General features: G+C 46.8%; 1 protein-coding gene across 1 annotated transcript in view; it reads right to left on the bottom strand.

Annotated features, from left to right (window-relative positions):
• Positions 1-8,668: 8,668 nt before the first annotated feature.
• The window catches only part of POP1 (POP1 ribonuclease P/MRP subunit), a 47,058-nt gene continuing 34,359 nt past the window's right edge, over positions 8,669-21,367 (bottom strand). Inside the window, exons 14-16 of the mRNA XM_006159717.3 lie at positions 19,770-19,924; positions 11,887-12,249; positions 8,669-10,789 (exon numbers count right to left, since the gene is read on the bottom strand). Of these exons, the coding sequence (XP_006159779.2) occupies positions 10,138-10,789; positions 11,887-12,249; positions 19,770-19,924 (1,170 nt within the window). The 3' untranslated portion in view covers positions 8,669-10,137. The remainder of the gene's footprint in view (positions 10,790-11,886; positions 12,250-19,769; positions 19,925-21,367) is intronic.

Below are 21,367 nucleotides of genomic sequence, written 5' to 3' on the forward strand. Positions count from 1 at the left end.
CTTGTCCAAAAAAAAACTTTTTAAGAGAGATTTTTGCTATAGGATATGTGAGTTTGCCAGAGAGAGAAAGAGAGAGAAAAAAAGAAATCACACTCCCCGGGGATGGCCACACCACAATCCCTTCTTCTCCATTCTCCTCTTGGGATTTCGGGTACACATGAAAATCTGCCCAGCTGAGGTTCAAGCCTCCAGGTCTAGGACTCAAAACATGGTAGGCCATATGGGAGTCCAGCACCTTAACCACTATGCCACCTGCTGGCTCCCCCAAAATAATTTTTTGTTTTGGGGAGGTTTTTGCTAAATGGCAAGTGCGTTTGCCAGAAAGACAGAGAGAGACAGAGAGACAGAAAGTGAGAAATCACCCCCCAGGGGGGATGGCCACACCGCAATCCCTTCTCCATTCTCCTCTCAGGATCTTGGGCACGCATGCACACATGCTCAGCGTGAATTTAAGCCACCAGGTCCAGGACTCGAACCACGGTCGACTACATGGGAGTCCAGTGACATAGCCATTACGCCAACTGCTGGTCCCATCCTCCAAAATAATTTTAAGATCCTCTAGTAGATGTTGGAAACCAGAGAAAGCAATCTACAGAAATAAGGCTTGTTTAGCCTGAAAGAAAAGAAAGCACGGTTAATAACTGACTTCATAAAAATAAAGGGGTAAGGGGCAGGCAGGTGATGCAGCGGTTAAGCACTGGACTCCTACATCATTGACTGTGGTTCAAATCCTGGACCTGGCAGCTTATTTTCCCACTCCCCCTTCCCCCCACTCTCGCTCTCTTGCTCAGTCTTTCTCTCTGGTGAGCTCATGTGACCTATAGAAAATTTAGATAATAATAATAATAATAAATTAACTAATTAACGGGGTGGTTCTCCAAGTTAGACAGGATGAAGCGCAGCTGCAGGGGCATGTCACCCGTCAGTACGATGCCAAAGTGGATGGCGATGGCACACCCACTGAAGGAGTGAGCACCTCGCCGCTGGAGGCATTCAACTGGTGATGGAGGCATGTAATGTGGATGGGGTGCACTCTAGACAAGAGCTCAAGTTGCTGCTGCTTTAAAAACTGGAAAGCCTTTTCAATCTAGGATTTTGGTAATACGGGGTCTGCCCCAGAAGAAGGAATACTGATTGTGACCTCATAAACCCACCAGTCCGAGGACATCTACAAATCAACTGCATTTTAGTTCTTTTTCTTTTGTCCCTCTTTCCCCCACCCCCAGAGCTGGCTGTTGACTCATGAGGTCTTGGCGCCACCTAGTGGCGTATTTGTTTATTACACGGTATGCCTGGCCTACGGCGTATTGACTACAGCTCAGTACAGCACCCTCTTTGATTCATGCCTCCGTTCAACAGAAATGTATTAAACACAGATTACAGGTTAAGTACTGTGATAGAAGCTGGGTGCAAGAGAATCAGTGAGACATGGTCTCGCCTGAGGCTCACAGTCTAGTGGAATAAACGGTGAACACACGGAATGAATGATGTATATTGTGATGTCATCAGGAAACATATCCATTGTGTGGAGAAAAATGACGACAGGAGGAAGGTATTTAAATAGGGTCAGCCAGGGCCAGCAGGTTAAGGCGCTGGACTCTCACATGGTCGACTGTGGTTCAAGTCCTGGACTTGGCGGCTTGAAACTCACGCTGGGTACACGTGTGCCCAAGTTCCTGAGAATGGAGAAGGCATAGACATCCCTGCCGGGGGTGGGGTGTGCTCTCTCACTTTTTCTCTTTCTCTCTCCATCTCTTGGGTGAGTGCATGCGGCCTATAGTAAAAATATCTCCAAAAGATAAATAGGGTAAGTGTGTAGCCAAAGAAACAAAAACCCTGAAGTCTCCTGAAGCCATGTACCCTAGCGGTTCCAAAGCCTCCCGCCTCCATCCGACTGTGCATGCGCAGGTGGTCTCCGAGGCCACGCTGCCCTCTGAGCTGTCCTGCTTTCGTTTATAAGGTGATCACAGTCGTCATAACACGCTGATCTGAAGGGCATTTATAATCCTTAAAAAATAATTTTGCCTCATTTGTATTTCAAGATGAATTTCTACACAAACTAGGTAAGTTTTTCTGAAGATCAGCATACCAATTAGACATTTTGAAAACGCCGTAATATATTTTCCTAAATGTTTTCAGAAAACCAGTTGATTTTGTAGTTTAGTCTAAGTGCCCATTTTGTTATGGAATTCATCTAGCATTCATTTTTTTTTCATACCATGAATTAAAATTACTAGAAAGATAATAATAAAATTAAATAGGGGCCAGCAGTTGGCATAATGGTTATGTCGTTAGACTCCCATGTAGTCGACCCTGGTTCAAGGATCTGGTGGCTTAAGCTCACGCCAGGCACGTGTGAGTGCGTGCCCAAGATCCCGAGAGGAGAATGGAGGAGAAGGGATTGTGGCGTGGCCATCCCCTCTGGGGGGTGATTTCTTGCTTTCTGTCTCTCTGTCTTTTTCTGGTGAGCGCGTATACCCTATAGCAAAAACCTCTCCAAAAAAATAAATAAATAAATAATTCTTTAAAAATGAAGGGAGGGCCAGCAGGTGGTGTGGAGGTTGGGACACTGGACTCCCACATGGCTAACCATAGTTCAAGTCCTGGACGTGGCAGCTTGCTTTCTCACTTTCTCTGTCTCTCTCTGGTCAAACTGAAAAACAACAATAATAAATAAATAATTCTTTAAAATTAAATTGCTAGAAACATAATGGGCCAGTTTTCTGGCTGGATTTCAGGTGAGATGTGTTTAAGGCCAGAGCTCTTCCTCGATGTTTGATATTTTTCCCAGTATTTGATTTTTTTTAATACCGATAGGTGCTCCATTTACATCTGCTGGTTTAAATTCTGTCATATTCCCCTTCTCGCCTTTTAGTGTGGCAAGTCATGTTTTACGTTCACTTAAGCATTTGTATTTTGGAGTATCTGGTACTAGCTAAGAAATCATTCAATTCAGGACTAGCAGATGGAGTAATGGTTACGTCACTGGACTCCCACGTAGTTGACCACAGTTCAAGTCCCAAACCCAGCAGCTTAAAACTCATGCCAGGCACATGTGCATGTGTACCCAAGATCCTGAGAGCAAAAGGGAGGAGGAATTGTGGTGTAGCCATCCCCCTGGGGAAGGATTTCTCGCTGTTTCTCTCTCTCTCTGGTAAGCACAAGTGCCCTATACCAAAAAAGAAATCATTCTATAATTGAGTTTGTATTCACCATATGTACATCATTCCTCATCTAAAATGTGCCCCAAATGTAGCTTCTTTTCCCAGATACTTTGATGCACAATAAAGTTCTTCATCATTAAAACAAAAAATAAATAAGGTAGGCAGCGAAGGCCTGAGAAACAAAAACGAAGCTCAGAAGGCTAGGATGGGGGGAGGGAGGGACGAGAACACCCTAAAGGCAAAGCGCAGTGCGTGCAAAGCCGTGGAGGGACCGAGAGCTCGGCTGCACCTGCTGAAAGACCAGCATGTCCAGAGCCACCGTGTGAGGCCCAGAGGGGCAGGGTGAGACTGAGCGAGCTAGGAGACATCCATGCTTGTGAACATCTCCTTAAACGAAAGCACACAGACGGCTCGGGTGATTCTCCCAGAGCGAAGGCTGGTTACACTCACATTTTCTTGTGTTTTTTTTTTTCTTTTTTTTTTTCATTTTTCCCCCAAGTCTATTTATTCCATGAATGAAATAAACAGAAAGAGACAGACACACACAAAGCCCCCCACCCCATGGTGTTGAGGCCATAGTCCACCTCCAGCTTCAAGCAGCCAGGGGACGGACACAGGAGTGCCCAGCGTACTCAGTGAGGTCTCCAGACTTGAACTGGCAACTTTCCCGTGTGGGTCAGCTTCACAGAGCATTGTGTCTTACCGCTGCGTCACCACCGAGCCGCTAACCTTTCAAAAAGGGGAGAGGGGGAATGCCTTGACATGAACTTGGCCATCTGTTGGGCTCAGGACCTCCAAGCAGGGACATCAGAAGCAGCCCTGGGTCCCACTCTGGCTGGCTGCTATCTGCTCCTGCCCTGCCTGGCTCCCCATTACTGATCAGCTCTGTCTTTGGCTAATTATACTGGAATCTCACCTTTTTTTAAAATTTTTATTTATTTATTTTAGAGAGATTTCGCTATAAGGCACGTGCGCACGCCAGAGACAGAGAGAGACAGAAAATAAGAAATCACCCCCTGGGGGGATGGCCACACTGCAACCCCTTCTCCTCTCCTCTCCTCTCCTCTCAGGATCTTAGGCAAGCAAGCACATGCCTCCGGCATGAGTTAAGCCACCAGGTCAGGGACTTGAACTGCGGTCAACTACATGGGAGTTCATCTGCTGGTCCCCAAATCTCATTTTAAAAGTCTGTAACAGTTGGGGCCAGCGGGTGGTTTAGTGGTTAAGACGATAAACTCCCACAAGGCCAACCACGGTTCAAGTCCCAGACCCGGTGGCTTGAAAATCACTCTGGCAATGTGTGTGTGCTTGCCCAAAATCCCGAGAGGACAATGGATGAGAAGACTGCGTGGTGGTCATCCCCCCTAGAGGTTGATTTCTCTCTCTCTCACTGTCTCTCTGGGGAGTGAACAAGCCCTATGGCAAAAATCTTAAAAAAAAAAAAAAAAAAAAAAAAGTCTGGAACAGTGGTTCTTAGCCTTGACTACAAATCATCTGGGGATTTTTAAAAACTCCAGTGTCAGAGCCAGCAAGTGGCACAGTGGTTAAGGCGCTGGACTCCCACATGGGCAACTGTGTTTCACTTGCCTTCTCACTTCCCCTGTCTGGTGAGTACATGTAGCAAATTCAAATAATAAAATTAAGTAACTTAAAAAAAAAAAAAAAAAAAAGGACCAGCAGTTGGCATAATGGCTATGTCACTGGACTCCATGTAGTTGACCACGGTTCAAATCTCGGATCCCCAGTGGCTTAAACTCATGCCAGGTGCGTGTGCATGTGTGCCCAAGATCCCAAGAGAAGAATGGAGAAGGGATTGTGGTGTGGCCATCCCCCCCCCAGGGGGTGATTTCTCAATATCTGTCTATCTTTGTCTTTCTGGAAAGTGCATGCACCCTACAGCAAAAAAACCTCTCCAAAAAATTTTTTTAAAAAGGAACCCATGTCTGGCCACATCCCTGAGCTGTTAAGCCCAGGCCCCCAAAAGGTGGGCTCTAAGGCATCCCAGCATACAGCTAACAGCCACTCTGGAAAGGTACGAACCCAAAGGAAACCAAAAAAAGATTTCACTGGGTACTCTCAAGTAGTGAGGGTGACACGAGGGAGGAGCAGGCTGCTACTTTTCTCTACCAGGCCTCCTCCCCGGGGGCAGCCCCAACGCTGTGCTCTTTAAGTTCCCACCTATTCGCCTTACAACGTGGTCAACGGCCCTGTGTGCTGATGCTGCAGAAACATGGTTTTTCACCCTGGCAAGCAGGCCTGCTAAAGGCACGAGCTATAAGGTTTCCACGTTACTCACGCTGCCCCGAGGTGCAAAGGGCCCTAAAGCGATGGTGCTCAGCCTAAGCTGCACAACGGCCTGAGGAACTTTTAAGAAATATTGGAGCTACCCAGCAGGTGGCACAGTGGTTAAGGCACTGGACTCCCACATGTTGACTGCAGTTCAAGTCCCAGACTCAGCAGCTTGAAACAGGCCAGGCATGTGTGTGCCTGAAATCCCGAGAGGAGAATGGAAAAGGGATTGCAGTGTGCCCATCCCCCCTGGAGGCAGGGATGTAGGGCAGTGACTTAAAAGCCACTATTCCCAAAGATGGCACTATGGTTTTCCGTGTTCCAGAGAGCCCTGCTGTCACCAGAACCACTGTGGCCCTGAGGCTGCTACTGAGCAACCCACAGGTGCTCCAGTTTTTGTGTGGTCTCTAAGCAACCCGGTCCTGGACTTAGCTCGGAGCTTCCCAGGCGCCAGTTGACTGGCCCTAGAAGATCAGTTAGGACTAGTAGGGAGTCCACAAAGCCATCAACACTCCACTTAGTACCTGGTGGGCAACGATTACCAATCCCTACTTCCAATCAGTATGAACATGAGGGGCCCTGTGAATCCAGCTCCACAAGGAACAGACAGCACACACTTGGAGCTGTATGCACGTTGCATAGGTTATTTAAGCAATGATTGACCCTGGTAAGTGTGAAACTGAAGTTGGAAGGACGATGCCTCTGCAGCCGAGGCCTTATGCGAAGTGCAGCCTCACTTGATTGTGAACTGATGGCCTACCTCGGAGGAACCTCTCGTAACAGCTCTCAGTCAATACAGCAGCTGAGCGCATCAGTCAGGGCAGCCAGCAGACTCGAATAAGGCGACCTTGTACCTCACTTGTAAATGCTGCCTGGACACGTTGCGGGCTGGCCCTGTTCTGGTTCTGAGGCTCCCCAATACACAAATCTATTTGTTCTTTGTTCAATTAAACTCCATTAAATTTAATTATCTAAGGTCCTTTTGTTCCCCCCACTCAATTGGTCAGAGGGTGCATGTGCTTGCTGGGGAAAGAGAAAGTGAGAAAGCAAACCTCCCCAGCAGGATGGTCATGCTGGAATCCCTTCCCCATCTGTCCCTCCTTTCAGGATTTTGGGCTTGTACTCACATGCATCTGGCATCTGGGTTGAAACTGCACAATTGGCCAGGTGGGATGGATGCCTTCACCACCACGCCACAGGCTGGCTTGGATTTTTTTGGTTTTGTTTTTTTATCGATCATTTGAGTTTCATTGGAAGGCAGTAAGGCATTAAAAAGAAATGCATCCATATACATCTTAGCACTTAGGACGTGTTCCAGAAAAGTGACGGGCTGATCAAATAACTGGATGGTGAAAGTCCAGGTGATTTCAATTTTGTTCTTGTGGGGCCAGCAGGTGGCATAGCAGTTAAGACACTGGACTCCCATGTGGTTGACCACAGTTCAAGTACCAGACCTGGTGGCTTGAAACTCACAGCAGGTGCGTGTGCATACGTGTCCAAAATCCCAAGAGAAGGAACCAGCAGTTAGTGTATTGGCTATGTCGCTGGACTCCCATGTAGTCAACCACAGTTCGATTCCCGGACCCGGTGGCTTAAACTCACGCCGGGCGTGTGTGCATGCATGCCCAAGATTCCAAGAGAATGGAGGGGAAGGGATTGTGGCATGGGGGATGATTTCTCGCTGTCTCTCTGTCTCTCTGGCGAGTGCACGTGCCCTGTAGCAAAAAAAAAAAAAAAAACCATAAAACAAAACAAAAATACAAAACCCCTCCAAAATCCCGAGAGAAGAATGAAGAAGGGATTGTGGTGTGGTCATTACCCCTGGCAGGGGGTGGTAGTTTCTCACTTTCTGTCTCTCCGGGGAGTACACACACCCTATGGCAAATCTCTCTGAAGAAAAAAAACATTCAGTCTTGTGTAGCTGGTTTTCTAGTCTTCTTCTCAAAACTCTGCTTTAGGACACTTCCTGACTCTGTGGAACCTGAAAGCATTACCCGCTTAACAAGAGGACGAGGGCCATGGCGTACTTATTTGGGAGCTATGTGATTCTAGAGCAGTGCAGCAGGCACTTGGGAGGACCTAAGTAAACCCACCAGCAGCTCAACTGCTATAGGACAGCCATGCCCATGGGTCTTTCTCAGAAGGCACATGAACTCTTTACTACATATGTGCAGATCCTGCAGGTTTTCAAAGTGTATTCCACAAAACTACTATTCTCTAGAGAACGGGTATGAAACAAAACAAAACAAATGGTGTGTCTGGGGTGGGAGACATGAAAGAACAGACGTCTTTTCTGCAGAGATCTGCAGAACTTTCTAGCATTCACGGTGAAGGTACAACAGGAGGGCGCCCTATAGTACAGCTTTTCCCCAATCTGGCCACGAGACACTTCTCCCCAGGGAACAGCTCCAGGGACGAGTGCTCTCAGGGATATATTTTGAGAAATGAGAGTTGATCTTTTCAGTGCAGAGCCTTTTGACCTGCTCCTCAAAAGCCCCCGCCCTGCCTCTGTACAGAAGGCAGGGCAGCGGGTCTCAGGCAGGGCACTATGCAGGATGAGGGTCAGTGACCACGCAGCACACTGAGGCTTCGTTACGTGAACTAAGTCACTGATGAAGTAGCTTGCAGCCCAGAAAATAAATGAAAAAAGGTCCAATATAAATTCCCATCTGGGGAAGCAGCAGATGGCATGGCAGTTACGTAGCTGAACTCCCACATGGCCGACCACGGTTCAAGTCCCAGACCTGGATGCTTGAAACTTAAGCCAGGTGCATGTGTGCATGTGCCCAAGATTGCAGGAGAAGGATGCAGAAGGGATTGTGGCATGGCCATCCCACCCCCAAGGGGGGAGTGATTTCTCACTTTTCCTTTCACTGTCTCTCTCTCTCTCTCTCTGGCAAGCGCACACACCTAAGGCAAAAACTTCTATCAAAAAAAAAAAAAAATTCCCAACTAGGGCTAGCATGTGGCATGGTTGTTAAGACACTAGACCCCCACATGGCCAACTCTGTGGTTCAAATCTCCACCCACAGGCTTGAAAACTATGCCAGGTGTATGTGCGTGCATGCCCAACATTCCGACAGGAGAAGGGGCTGTAGTATGGCCACCGCCCCTTGGGGATGACTTATCACTTCCCCTGTATCTTTCTGTCCCTCTCTCTGGCAATCATACATATTTTGTGGCCAAAATCTAAAACAAATTAAAAATAACTCACACCCGGTGACATTTTTGTTTATTCTGTCTATAGACAACATCGAGTTACTCTACTTTTCAGCTTCATTTAGGTCGGACACAGAGAGATGCATAGTGAGAGACAAAAGCATCAGACGTTCATCGGCTCCAGGTACTTTCTGACCACCGCGGTAGATGCTGTATCTTTCCCCAATTCATCATCCCAAACTCGTCTATAAAACCCAACACACTTCCATGAAATACGCCCAAACACACATTTAAATTAAAAGACAAAGAAATCCCACTCACACTCAGCTAGAAATGCACGGCAGGGAAGTGATCGAAGGTATGTGTGAGACATTCGGGCAACTAAACGCGACGGGCCAAGTTCCTGCACAGAACAAAGCAGCAATGGTGGTCCCACCTTCCTATGGGAGAGGACGAGACCTTTGCTCCCCCACCCCCCCGTGGGGGGACAGTGTGACTGCAGGAGTGTGGAAGAGCAGTTTGAGTTGGAGTCATTTCTCACAGAGGTAGCCACTGCACTGCACGGCCGCACTGCCCGAAGTGTGTTCCTGAGAACACTGATCTTACGAAGTCATCCTCGTAAAGGGAGTTTGAGGATCAACAAGACAGAAAACACTGCACACGCTTATCTACGTCCTGGAGAGCCACAATGCACAGTATCACATGGAAGGTTCCAGAAGCCCTTTAAGAAAGAAATGCTTAACTCTGCAGAGTCTCCTGTATCAACTTGGCCTTTGATCCCCCCTTTTAGGTAACACGTTTCACAAAACATATTATGAGAAATTCTCTTCTATGGCTTTGAGAAATTCTTTGCAGAAACAAAAAATACTAATATTTTTACTTAAAATAAGTAATTCCTAGTATCTTGTGCGAGTCAATAAGAGGTCACCAAGTCACGGACCTCCATTCTAATTCCAGCCTACCATGCTGGCCGTAAGCTGAGTGTGACTGGAAAAGGCCGCAGTAAGTTGTCCATGATTTTTTTATGGCGTAAGGCATTCAGCATTGTTTATTACAGTACAGAATCGAACGTGACCCATCCTGGGGCCCACGTGTCAGTCTTTGCTCTTCTGTGGTAAGTAAATTATTAAACATCATTGTTGCTTATCAGACGACCAAGATGTTTTTCAAATTAGACCTGACAGCCCTTTTATCGTAACAAGAAAAGAGGACAATAAAGCGTGGAGCTTGTAATTATTTTCAGCAACACTTACACAGGCCAAGTGATCGTAATACAAAAGCTTTTGTCTATCCATGCCAAATCATTTTAAAGTATTACAGCAAGGACAAGGGAAGATAGAAACCAACGAGACTACTGGAATGACGGCAATATTTCATCCTTTGCACAAGTCATCGTGTTTGTTCTTGTTTCCAAAGAATCTTGCATGGTATTTTGAAACAAAAGACAAAGAAAGCAAGACTCTCCAATGGTCAGACTTGGCAAACACAGTGATCGTCTGTGACCTGGGGGGACATAAACTCGTATTCACACCTCAATAGCAATTCTGGCGAATCGGTACTGCAGAGAGGCCGGCGGCCTCAGTAACACGAGCCCCCGCTGGGCCGCCGGCTGGTGGGACAGCACATCCAGCAAGCCTGTCAAACTAATGAAGCCCAGGCCCTCGCCAGAGCCGACAGCCATGGAAAAATCTCCCTGAGTGACGAAGCCCAGCAGCACTCTGGAGCAGTGTGAGGTGACCTGTGGGAGTGGGCCTGCCCATAACCCCCGTGTCAGAGTTTCTCGCCCGCCAGAAGGACCCTCTGCCAGACCCTCAGAAGCCTCGCATCCTCGGTGCTGCCTCTTCTCCATTTTCTTCTTCTCCTTCTCTTTCAGGATCTTGTTCTTGAAAGGGTCGCTGTGTTTGGATTCCTGGGGCCCAGGGTAGTGGCGATCCTGACGGAGCTGGAGTAAGTCCTCTTCGGCTGGGACACAGATCATGGAGTGTGGCTCGGGGCTGCCCTTCCTGAGCAGGGACAGGCTGACCCACACCAGGGCCCTGGGGAAGTGGGCCAGGATGGACAGGCAGGCCTCTCTGGTCAAGTCCTGCGGGACTCTGCCGGGAGCTCGCCGCACTCCCTGACTGTCCTCAGAACCGGGCCTGCACCAGGCTGACAGCTGCTTCAGTACTGTCCTACTCCTACATGAGGTCAGAGATACGTATTTGAGGATATTTTGTTTAAGGAAAAAATATGCAATTAGAAGATTAGGCATTGCTAGAGTTAGTTTGATTTTTTTAAAATATTATATGTGGTAAAGTATCAAAGCTATATTATTCTAGAGATTAAAAATACACACTGGGCTGGCCCCACAACCTGGTGGCTAAGGGAGCTGGATCCCACATGGTTGACCGCAATTCCAATTCCAGTCCTTGGAAGCTTGAAAAACACACCAGGCACATGTGTATGTGTGCCCAAAATCCTGACAGGATGAAAAATGGAGAAGAAACTGCAGCATGACCACAGCCCAATAAAGGGTGCTTTCTCCCTCTCTGTCTCTTGCAAGCACGTGTGTCCTATGGCAATTAGCACTTTTCAGCAATGGTATTTTTCTTTGTAAGTGTCTACCTCCCTAAAACAGAAGGACTAACGGTTTAAGCAGTTGAAGGCAGAGAGAAATAAGGATAGAATCTAGGGTTGTCATCACAGTGAGAGGATGAGAGTAAACAGGAGCTGATACTTTGAAAGAAAAGACACTTGACGGGACAACGATATCTAAAGTCAGAAAGAAGGACGTGAAATAGTGAGGTTTCTGTACAGAAAAATGAAACAAGAGGGTGAGTATTTTTTGAGAATCAGCACAGACACTAGGGTAGCTGGTAAGCACAACCACCTTCAGCCTTCAGCAATACTGAGAGAAGAGTATTCAGCGGCCTCGATGACTGCGGTGCTAATCACCACAGACTCACAGACTCCAGTAGGAACTAGAAGAAATCTAATCCTGTGAGTTAGAGCAAAGAATGGCTGCTCGGAGTACACAGAGCCTCTTCACCGCAGATCACACTCGCGAGGGTGCCGCTCTGTAAGGCTTAATGCAATAGACTGAAGGAAAAAACTGCCTTGGTTTTAGGTCTATTGATAACGATATTTTCAATCATTTTATTAGTTAGTATGAAATATCAAAGGACAGGCTTTCCCTTCCAGAAAGTCCATAAATTCACATCAAGTGACAACTTATACATCCCCTAGTGCATTCAATATTAATCAATCCAAAACGCATCTGGAAACCAACACTTACCTCAGAACACAGAGGTGACGACCAGTGGCAGCAGCGTGACCCTCACCAGCACCCTGGTCCACTGTCCTCTTGGTCCCTGCCTGCTCTTGACACTCGGTGTCCATTACCTCTTCTAGCTGCCTGAGGCCATGGATGGATGTACCCACTTTATCAGATGGACGCTGTGTTCTTCCAGGCGTGGGAGTACAAGGCACCTCGTACCCTCTTAAGTCACTCTCCTCACCATTTGGTAAAGAAACTACAGAACATTCATCTCGGGCCTGGCCTCTTGACTCCCAGTCTTGAGTTAACTGCTCCCAGGGATAGCAAAAAGGAGCCAGCGTGCCAAGCTTAACATAGTTGGGACGTTTGGCAGGAGGGCGTCTAATGAAAAACAAAGAAGAAAGCCAACTTTGAACACTTTAGGATTGGACAATTAAAATAACTGTAGCTACTACAATGTATCTTTCTCTCTTTTTTTTTTAAGAGAGATTTTTGCTATAGGGTGAGTACACTCACTGGAGAGACTGAGAGACAGAAACAGAAATCACTCCCCCGGGGGATGGCCACACTGCAATCCCTTCTCCTCCATTCTCCTCTTGGGATTTTGAGCACACATGCATATGCGCCTGGCATGAGTTTTAAGCTGCCGGGTTCAAGACTCGAACCACAGTTAACTGTGGGAGTCCAGCAACATAACCATTAGGCCATCTGCTGGTCCCCACCTTTCTCCATTTTAAAAACAGCTTAGCCTCTGTGGCATAGTTGGGAAGGTGCTGGACTGCAGAGCTGGAAGCCACATGCTGACTGCAGTGTGAGTCCCCAGCCCAGTCAGTCTGAAAACACACTGGTGCCCAGGGTCCTGGTGTGCTGGAGAAAAGGGATCACAGAGTGTCAAGCTCTGTGGAGTTTACTTCTTTCTGTTTCATGTACTCTACTGATTAAAATATATATGCCACACATATATTTGAGGTACAAAGCAAAACCAAAAAATACAACCTTTCTAAGAAATGTATGATAGAGAATAACAACCAGCTCCGTAAGCCAACCTTCTTTCTGCTTTCTTTGGTCTAAAGACCATAGAGGATGCATCTACAATGAAGCCCCACGTGGTCACTAAACAGCCCAGGGAACTCCGAGTAAGTGGTACCCCAGAGTTGTGCAATGACGTTCCTGTAACATTTACAAGGTTCTAAGTTCGAGGCTGCAGGGAAGGTTCTCGCTCACTCTTGACTCCCAGCCCTCCACAAAGACTGTATCATTGTTAATTTCTTTCATCCTTCCAGAGAAATTCTACATACATACAAGCAGATTTCCTTTTTCTCATTTTCATACAAACAGTATCTAGCATACAAGATACGGTTCTTTTGCTTAATTTCACTTTTTTTTCACTTAACAAAACATCTCTAAGATGTTTTGTTTTATATCAGCACATCAAAAGCTCCCTCGTTCTTTCATAAAGCTCTATGTATTTTCTCCCACCATAGGAAAACACGCTAAGATATTTGGCCAGTCCTCTATGGAAGGAGATTTTGGTTATTTTCAAGCTTTGCTCTCACAAGCAATGCTGCAACGAACGGCCTTGAATGTGCACACACACAAGTGTAACCACAGGACCGGTTCCTGGGAGGGAACTGCGAAGGCACGGAGCATCCCCATCTGCAATACTCACATCTCCCAACTGCCCTCCTGTGAGTGATACCAACTGGCTTTTCCAACGACATGTAAATGAGGTAGGACCTTTGAGAAATACGTGAGTGAGTGAAAACCAGGCCCTGACCTGGGGGATCAGCAAGGCCGTTGATCACTGGGCTCGGAGGACTCTCCAAGACCGCGTCCTCAGTGGTCGATCCTGGGGCCCATCCTTCCTTCCCTCACTTACTTCTTACTACGTGCTGTGTCCTAGGACCTTTAATAGAAATAAAGCAGTGGGCTTCACAGGGGGTTCACCCTGAGCCTACACTCCTGGGGTCAAACCAGATGTGTGTTGGCCTCCTCACTGAGGCAACTGACAAAACCCACTCCCAGAGTACTAGCCTTACCCAGCGACCTTCCAAAATCCAGAGATAACTGTGTACCTATTTCTTTAAGTCTCTTTCTTCCTTTTATTCACGAGAGAAACAGAGAGAGAAGGGGACAAGAACCAATAACAGAGTCTCACGCCATGATCCCCACCCACCTTCCAAACAGCCAGGATCAGGGCACATGTGCATAGCAAGTACAAGTGGACCGAGATTGGCCCAGTCTTCTACATGGCTATAGCTCTCTCTCCTTTTTAAAATGTAGTCTTTATATTATTATTATTATTTTATCTATTATTATTATCATTTAATTTGCTATAAGTCACATGAGCTCACCAGAGAGAGACAAAGAGAGAGGGAAAGTGAGAAAGCAAGCTGCCAGGTCTGGGACTCGAACTGCAGTCAGCCATGTGGGAATCCGGTGCCCCAACCACCATGCCACCTGCTGCCCCTTCTATATAGCTTCTCACACTGCAGAGAACACTACCTTGCTGCTGCTATGCCACCACAGCTGGGCCATGGATGTCAAGTCAATCCTCTGACTAGAAAACACCACATATATAGAACTGCGACCTGGGGCAGCAGAACGCAGACTCTTACAACCTCTTTGGATTTTATAGATCCATGTGGAATAAATGGTACAAAAAAGTATGACTTGAAAATTATACTCTTCTGAAGCTTAAAAATATTAAGGGCTAGTTGGTGGCATGATGGTTAAGGTGCTGGACTCCCACATGGCTGACCACAGTTCAAGTCCTGGACCTGGAGGCTTGAAACTCACACCGGGCACATGTGCGTGCGTGTATGCCCAAAATCCCAGGAGGAGAAGGGATTGCAGTGTGGCCATTCCCCTGGGGGGGAGGGTGATTTCTCACTTTCCCTCTCATTGTCTCTGTCCCTCTCCTCTTCAGCTAGCATACACACCCTATGGAATAAAAACCTTTAAAAAAAGAAAGGAAGGAATGAAGGAAAATCTATAGATGTGGAAGCAATTCCTCGTTCAAGGTAAGTAAATTATAAAGGGTGGGCCCTGTGGCCTAATGGTTAAGGGAGCAGGGTCCCACAGAGGTGACTGCACAGTTCAAATCCCTGCCCTGGAAGTTTGAAAAACATGCTAGGCATATGCGTGTACATGCCCCAAATCCCAACAAGATAGAGAAATGGAGAAGGAATTGTGTCGTGATCATGCTCCATGGCCAAGGTAGGGGTGCTTCCTCCCTACCTTCCTTTTCTCTGGTGAGCACATGTGCCCCTCTGGTGATGATTTTAAAAAAAGACTGGTCAGGGACCAGCAGTTAGCATAATGGCTATATCGCTGGACTCCCACATAGTCAACTGTGGTTCGAGTCCCAGACCCAGTGGCTTAAACTCACACTGGGTACGTGTGCGTGCGTGCCCAAGATCCCGAGAGGAGGATGGAGGAGAAGGGATTGAGGCATTGCCATCCCCCCTGGGGGTGATTTCTCACTTTCTATCTCTCTGTCTGTCTCTGTCTGGTGAGTGCACACGCCCTATAATAAAAACCTCTCTCAAAAAAAAAAAAAAAAGAAAAGAAAAAAAGACTGGTCACAGCTTGTGTTGGTGAGAGTGAGGGGAAATACTGGCAGGTGGCCTCATAACTTCATGGAAAGCTAACCTCAATCAGTACACTAAAGGCCTGGAAATGCACGTCTTTCTATAAATCATAACCTTGCTCGTGGAGATTTAGCCTAAGAGCTGTGCTTTCCGCCCTGAAGCCCCTCCAGCCCTTGGTGGGCAGACGGGTCCAGCCTCCCACCTCCTTCAAGCCTCCACCCTCGAGCACACACCACTGCTAAGACACTGGCTCTCCCTCGATGACCAGGTCCTCTCTCTCAACCTTCCAGGAACACGATCCCTGCAGTGTCCCTGTTCCCTGCAGCACTGTCCTCCCCTTTACCCCCCAACTCTTGTCCTCATTCCTACTGGCTTCAGTATCTACATAAACCATCTTTTGAATATCCTGGCCCATTTACCATCTCTCACTTCACCTCACCTCAAGCCCCCACTCTCCTGGTTATACCTTAAGTTTGGTCATTGCCAACACCCTGTCCACCTTCAGATCTCAGTGCAAGTGTGTGGCTCAGATCCAGGCCTCCTACAGTTCCAGCCCACTTACCCTCCCTGGCAACCATTCCTCAGCCACCAGACCCTCCTATTTACAAATGCCATCTCCTGGCTGCTCATCAGCACTCTCCCACGGTTCCTACGCAGTCCTCCCTACACTTCCTTTCAACTCCCTCCACCTGGAAAAGCCCATCCTGGTTGCAGGACTCCCCAGTGACCCCCGCCAGCACCTGACTGGCAGAACACAGCTGGGAAAGAACACACGACAGTCCTAAATGCCTTACTTTATATAACAGATGCAACACTCAAGGGGACCCTCTCCTGCATTTCTTACTAAGCTCTCATATTGCCTCAGTGAATCCGACCTGCTCTCCCTGAAAACTGTCTCCATCAATTCCTCTCTCTTCAGATTCCCAACAGCTCTCCCCCTTTGTACTCTCAGCTGATGACCTCACTGATTTCTCACGAAGACAGAAACCACGAGGAAGGTGCTACCTAGTCTCCCGGTGCAGAGCCTAGCCTGCCTAACTGCACTGGGATTTCAGAGTCAGTCTTCAGACCATGAAAATGGAAAAACCGGACCCAATCCTATCAGGCGCCACTCCTCCCATGTGTGCACTGGCTCCCATCCTGCTCAAAGGCGTTAGGCTTGCATTTTAGCGTCCCTCCTCCCTCCTGGTGCTCCCCCACCACCTCCCACTGCCCTCCCCACCCTGCCACGCATACACACACTGGCCTAGAAACGTGCCCACTGAGAACACAAGCTGCGTGAAGACAGGGACCGACTCTGCCTTGTCCCTGCTGCAACCTTGGTGCCTATAATGGAATGGGAGCTGACAGACAGCAGGCTTTAAACCATCAATGTGAAAACTCAGTGAATAAATCAGACAAAAAGATGAGGGGACTTTGAGAAGTTTATGGAAAACGGAATTGAAACGCGAGTTCTTTATTGTACCAAAAACAAAAACAAAAAAATTGAAATAATGCATTTTTTCCATGCAATTTTTTCATGAACTTTTTGAAGATGCCCCCACATACACAGGAACGTGTTCGCAGAAGCACACAGCGACAATTCAGGAACAACCCACAAGGCCACTGACGACTGTAGGACACCCACACCAGAATCCTGTGTCACCATCCGGAGTTACATTTGGACCGAGAGCTCGCACCTGGCCTACTTCTCTCCTTCTGTACAACCCATACGTTAAGGTGGATTTTACATTTTCAGTGGTTAGGGGGAAAAGAGGATTTTATGACACATGCAAAGTATATGAGATCCGGGACCAGCAGGTGGGGTGGTGGTTAAGGTGCTGGATGCTCCCACAAGGCTGACCACGGTTCAAGTCCTGGACCTGGTGGCTTGCTTTCTCACCTTCTCTCTCCCTCTCTCTCTCTCTCTCTCTCTCTCTCTCTCTCTCTGTGTGTGTGTGTGTGTGTGTGTGTGTGTGTGTGTGTCTGGTCAAATTAAAATATAAACGAATGAATAAAATTAAATAAATCATTAAAAAAAAAGTATATGCGATCCCCATCTGAGCGCCCATAAATAAAACGGGATTAGGAGGCAGCTGCACTTGCTGCTTTGCATTCTCTGAGGCTGCTCCTGCACCGCAACGGCAGAACTGAGTAGATGCCATGGAATCCAAAGGCTCCACCACGCCAAGAGTATTTATCATCTGGCCCTCTACCAAAAAGTGTGCCAACATTTGGTTCAGAGTCATATTTAGTGGTGTGAGAAAACAACCTATAACGTATTGGTAAATGAAAGTTGTGAGTTTCAAAAGTCTTTGTAGCAAAATCCTTTTCTTAAAAATTAATTAGTATCTATGGAAAATCTGCATGCAAAAGTCTACAAACAGTGAGAAATCCGTATTATTGTCACCTAAGATTAACGAAGCACATAGAAGACCTTCGGTTACATACAGGAGGCACAGGATGCCAGCAACATGTGACTGCTAGCCTCGAAGAGCTGGTAAGGTCACAAGGCGGGACTAGATCACCATTCATGCCCTCACTCGTTTGCTCACTCATCACCTATCACCTGACAAGGGGTGTGAAAGCCAGGCACTTTGCCTGCCTCTGCGGTTGCAGCAGGGAACAGGAAAATACAGTTATGCCCTCATGGGACTCGCAGTCGAGGAACGACAACATTCAGTGATGAATGAGTCACCCATCAGACCACACAGAAGTTCGTGAGGCCTCCTGTGCATCCGGCACTGGCCCGGCACTGCAGCTGCTCCAGCAAATGAGCGAGCGCGTCTGTGCACCCACGTACTGAGACGTGGAAGGAAACTCTGGGGAGGATGTACTTCACAACAAAAAGGAAACGAAGCCCCTCACTGGCAACACCTCTAATGAAAAAAGAAAGGAAAAACGTGTAGCAGGACAAATGCTAAAATATAAACAGTCTCTCTATGGCAGGGCTATACCAGTTTGCAAAGTATTTTAATATAGTAATATTTGCATCATTTCATTAAAATTTTATATGTATTACTTCCATAATCAGTTAACAAAAAACACGATCTCCATTTGGGTGTGTATAGGGGGTGGCAGTGGAAATCTAACAAAAAACACGATCTCCATTTGGGTGTGTGTAGGGGTGGCAGGGGGAATATATTTACAAGTATCTAAAAATTCATATCCACAGTTGAGGTGTACTGTATTTAGCAACACAGTCAAGAAGAGAAAAGTCTGTAACCTAGATGAATCTATAAAAGCCAGATGAGATACAAAAACAATCTGCTGACTTAACCATTACATTTTTAATTACTTTTTAGTAATGCTGAACTCAAGAAAAATCTGTGAAAACCCCACATTCTACGAGGGGTCTTCAAAAAATTCATTAAAAATGTACGTTATTTAAAAACTATGGGGCCAGCAGGTGACATGGTATTTAGGCAGCTGGATCCATAGGGCCAATAGTGTGGTTCAAGTCCAGTAGCTTGAAAAACATGCCAGGCACATGTGCCAAAATCTGAGAGGACAGAGGAGAAGGAATTGTAGCATGGCCACTTCTCCTGGGGGTACTTCTCACTGCTCCCACACCTCTTTGGCAAGGACACATACCTTGTAACAAATCTAAACTGCAACAGCTCACAGGCTGTAGCCACAGCACAGGAACGAATCACGGCAGAGGGGCTGGATCCTACCTAGCCAACCACAGTCCGTCCCAGCCCTAGCAGTTGAAAACCACGCCACACACATGCACATGAGCCCAAGATCCTGATGGGATGGCAAAATAAAGAAAGAAAGGGCTGAGGCAAGGACAAGCCCCATGAGGGGAGATTTCTCTCTCTTCCCTCCCTCTTCTCTCTATCTCACTCTTTCATGTGCACACATGTGCCCTCTTTCACTAAAAAAACAAACAAAACTAGGGAACCAGCAGTTAGCGTAACGGCTATGTCGCTGGACTCCCACGTAGTCAACCGCGGTTCACGTCCCGGACCCAGTGGCTTAAAACTCACACCGGGCGCGTGTGCGTGCGTGCCCAAGATCCCGAGAGGAGAATGGAGGAGAAGGGATTACGGCGTGACCATCCCCCCTGGGGGGTGATTTCTCGCTTTCTGTCTCTATGTCTCTCTCTGTCTGTCTGGCGAGCGCACGCGCCCTACAGTGAAAATCTCTCCAAAAAAAAAAAAAAAAAACTATGCATGAATTTCAAAAACTTCTGCACCAAAGTAAACTCATATGTTAATTACATTTTACATAAGCTTTCTGAAGTCCCCTCACAAAGTAGGCATTATGGCGCCATCCCAAATATCGCTGGCACTTCTCTTCTCTAACTGGAGAAGCCTGTCTTACCTTTTGTACTTTTCAAGAAGATCCTTAGCTTGCTCTTCAGCGAAGAGCATCCCCGCTGGGCAGTCTGGGAAATCACCTGGGACGGTAGGTGACCTTTTATACTGAAAATGGACCGCAGCCTCTTTTAATCCTCCAACTCTTGCCCCTCGATAGATCTAAAAAATGTCAGAAATGCACAGTCAATTTGCCAAGTGAAGTCAAATTGCTTCATAGTATGTATGGGGAAAATGGGAAATTATTTTACCATAGTAAAAATGAACGAAATCAGGCTTCATCAACCAAAATGGAAAAATCTCAATGCCAAGTGGAGATAAATTGCAAAAACACATATACAGTGAGGTACACCATTTAAAAACATTTCAGAGAGTTATTTTATTGTGGGATACAAACATATGAAAGCTATAAAAATATGCATGATAGTAACAATTACCAGAATCAGAATAGTGATTATTTCCTTTGCTCTTTTTTCGAGGTTTCTGCCACAGGACACATGCACTCACAGGAGAAACACAGAGTGGGCAAGTGAGTAATCACCACCCCCAGAGGGGATGGCCACACCGGAACCCCTTATTCTCCAATCTCCCTCAGGATCCTGGGCACACCCACATGCACCCACTGTGATTTCTCAAGCTGTCAGCCGCTAGCCCAGAACTTCAAATATCTTAGAAGGGGAGAGGGAAATGAGACGGGAATGAGTACACATAGGGTACTTCCAATGGATGAGTACTGTGCTAGTTCTTAGGCTGGACAGTAGGTGGAGTATATGTGGGCATTCATGATATCCGTATTTATTCTTTTTGGTATGCTTAAAACATCTCATAATATTATGAGGAGGGACCAGCAGATACTGTAATGGTTATGTCACTGGACTCCCTAGTAGTAGATCGTGGTTCAAGTCCCAGACCCAGCGACTTAAAACTCAGGCTGAACACGTGTGCATGCGTGCCCAAGATCCCAAGAAGAGAATGGAGGAGAAGAGATTATGGTGTAGCTGTTGCCCCGGGTGGTGATTTCTCACTTTCTGTCTCTCTCTGACTCTCTAGCAAGCACACGTGCCCTATAGCAAAAATCTCTCTTAAAAAAAATATTAAGTAGAATTATTTTAAAATGTTACTACTCCTAGGATGGTCAAGTGGTACAGTGGTTAAGGCCCTGAACTCCCACATGGCCAACCGTGGTTAGAGTCCTGGACATGGCAGCTTGTTTTCTCGCTTTCTCTCTCTTTTTCTCTCTCTTTCTTTGGTGAATGCATATACCCTATAGCAAACTGAAAAAACAATAATAATAAATAAAAACAAACAAATAATTCTCTCTTTTTTTGTGAGAGAGAGAGAGAGAGATTTTTGCTATAGGGTGCACATGCTCACCAGAGAGGCAAAGAAACAGTGAGAAATCACCCCCAGGGGGATGGCCACACCGCAATCCTTCTCCTTCATTGTCTCTCAGGATTTTGGGCACTCACCCACATGCACCCAGCATGAGTTATAAGTGGCCGGGTCCAGGACTCGAATCATGGTTGACCATGTGGGAGTCCAGCAACAAAACCATAATGCTATATGGTGGTCCCACAAATCAGTCTTTAAAAGAAAAGATTACTA

The sequence above is a fragment of the Tupaia chinensis genome, unplaced genomic scaffold, assembly GCF_000334495.1.
Source record: "Tupaia chinensis unplaced genomic scaffold, TupChi_1.0 Scaffold000646_1, whole genome shotgun sequence".
NCBI lineage: Eukaryota > Metazoa > Chordata > Mammalia > Scandentia > Tupaiidae > Tupaia > Tupaia belangeri.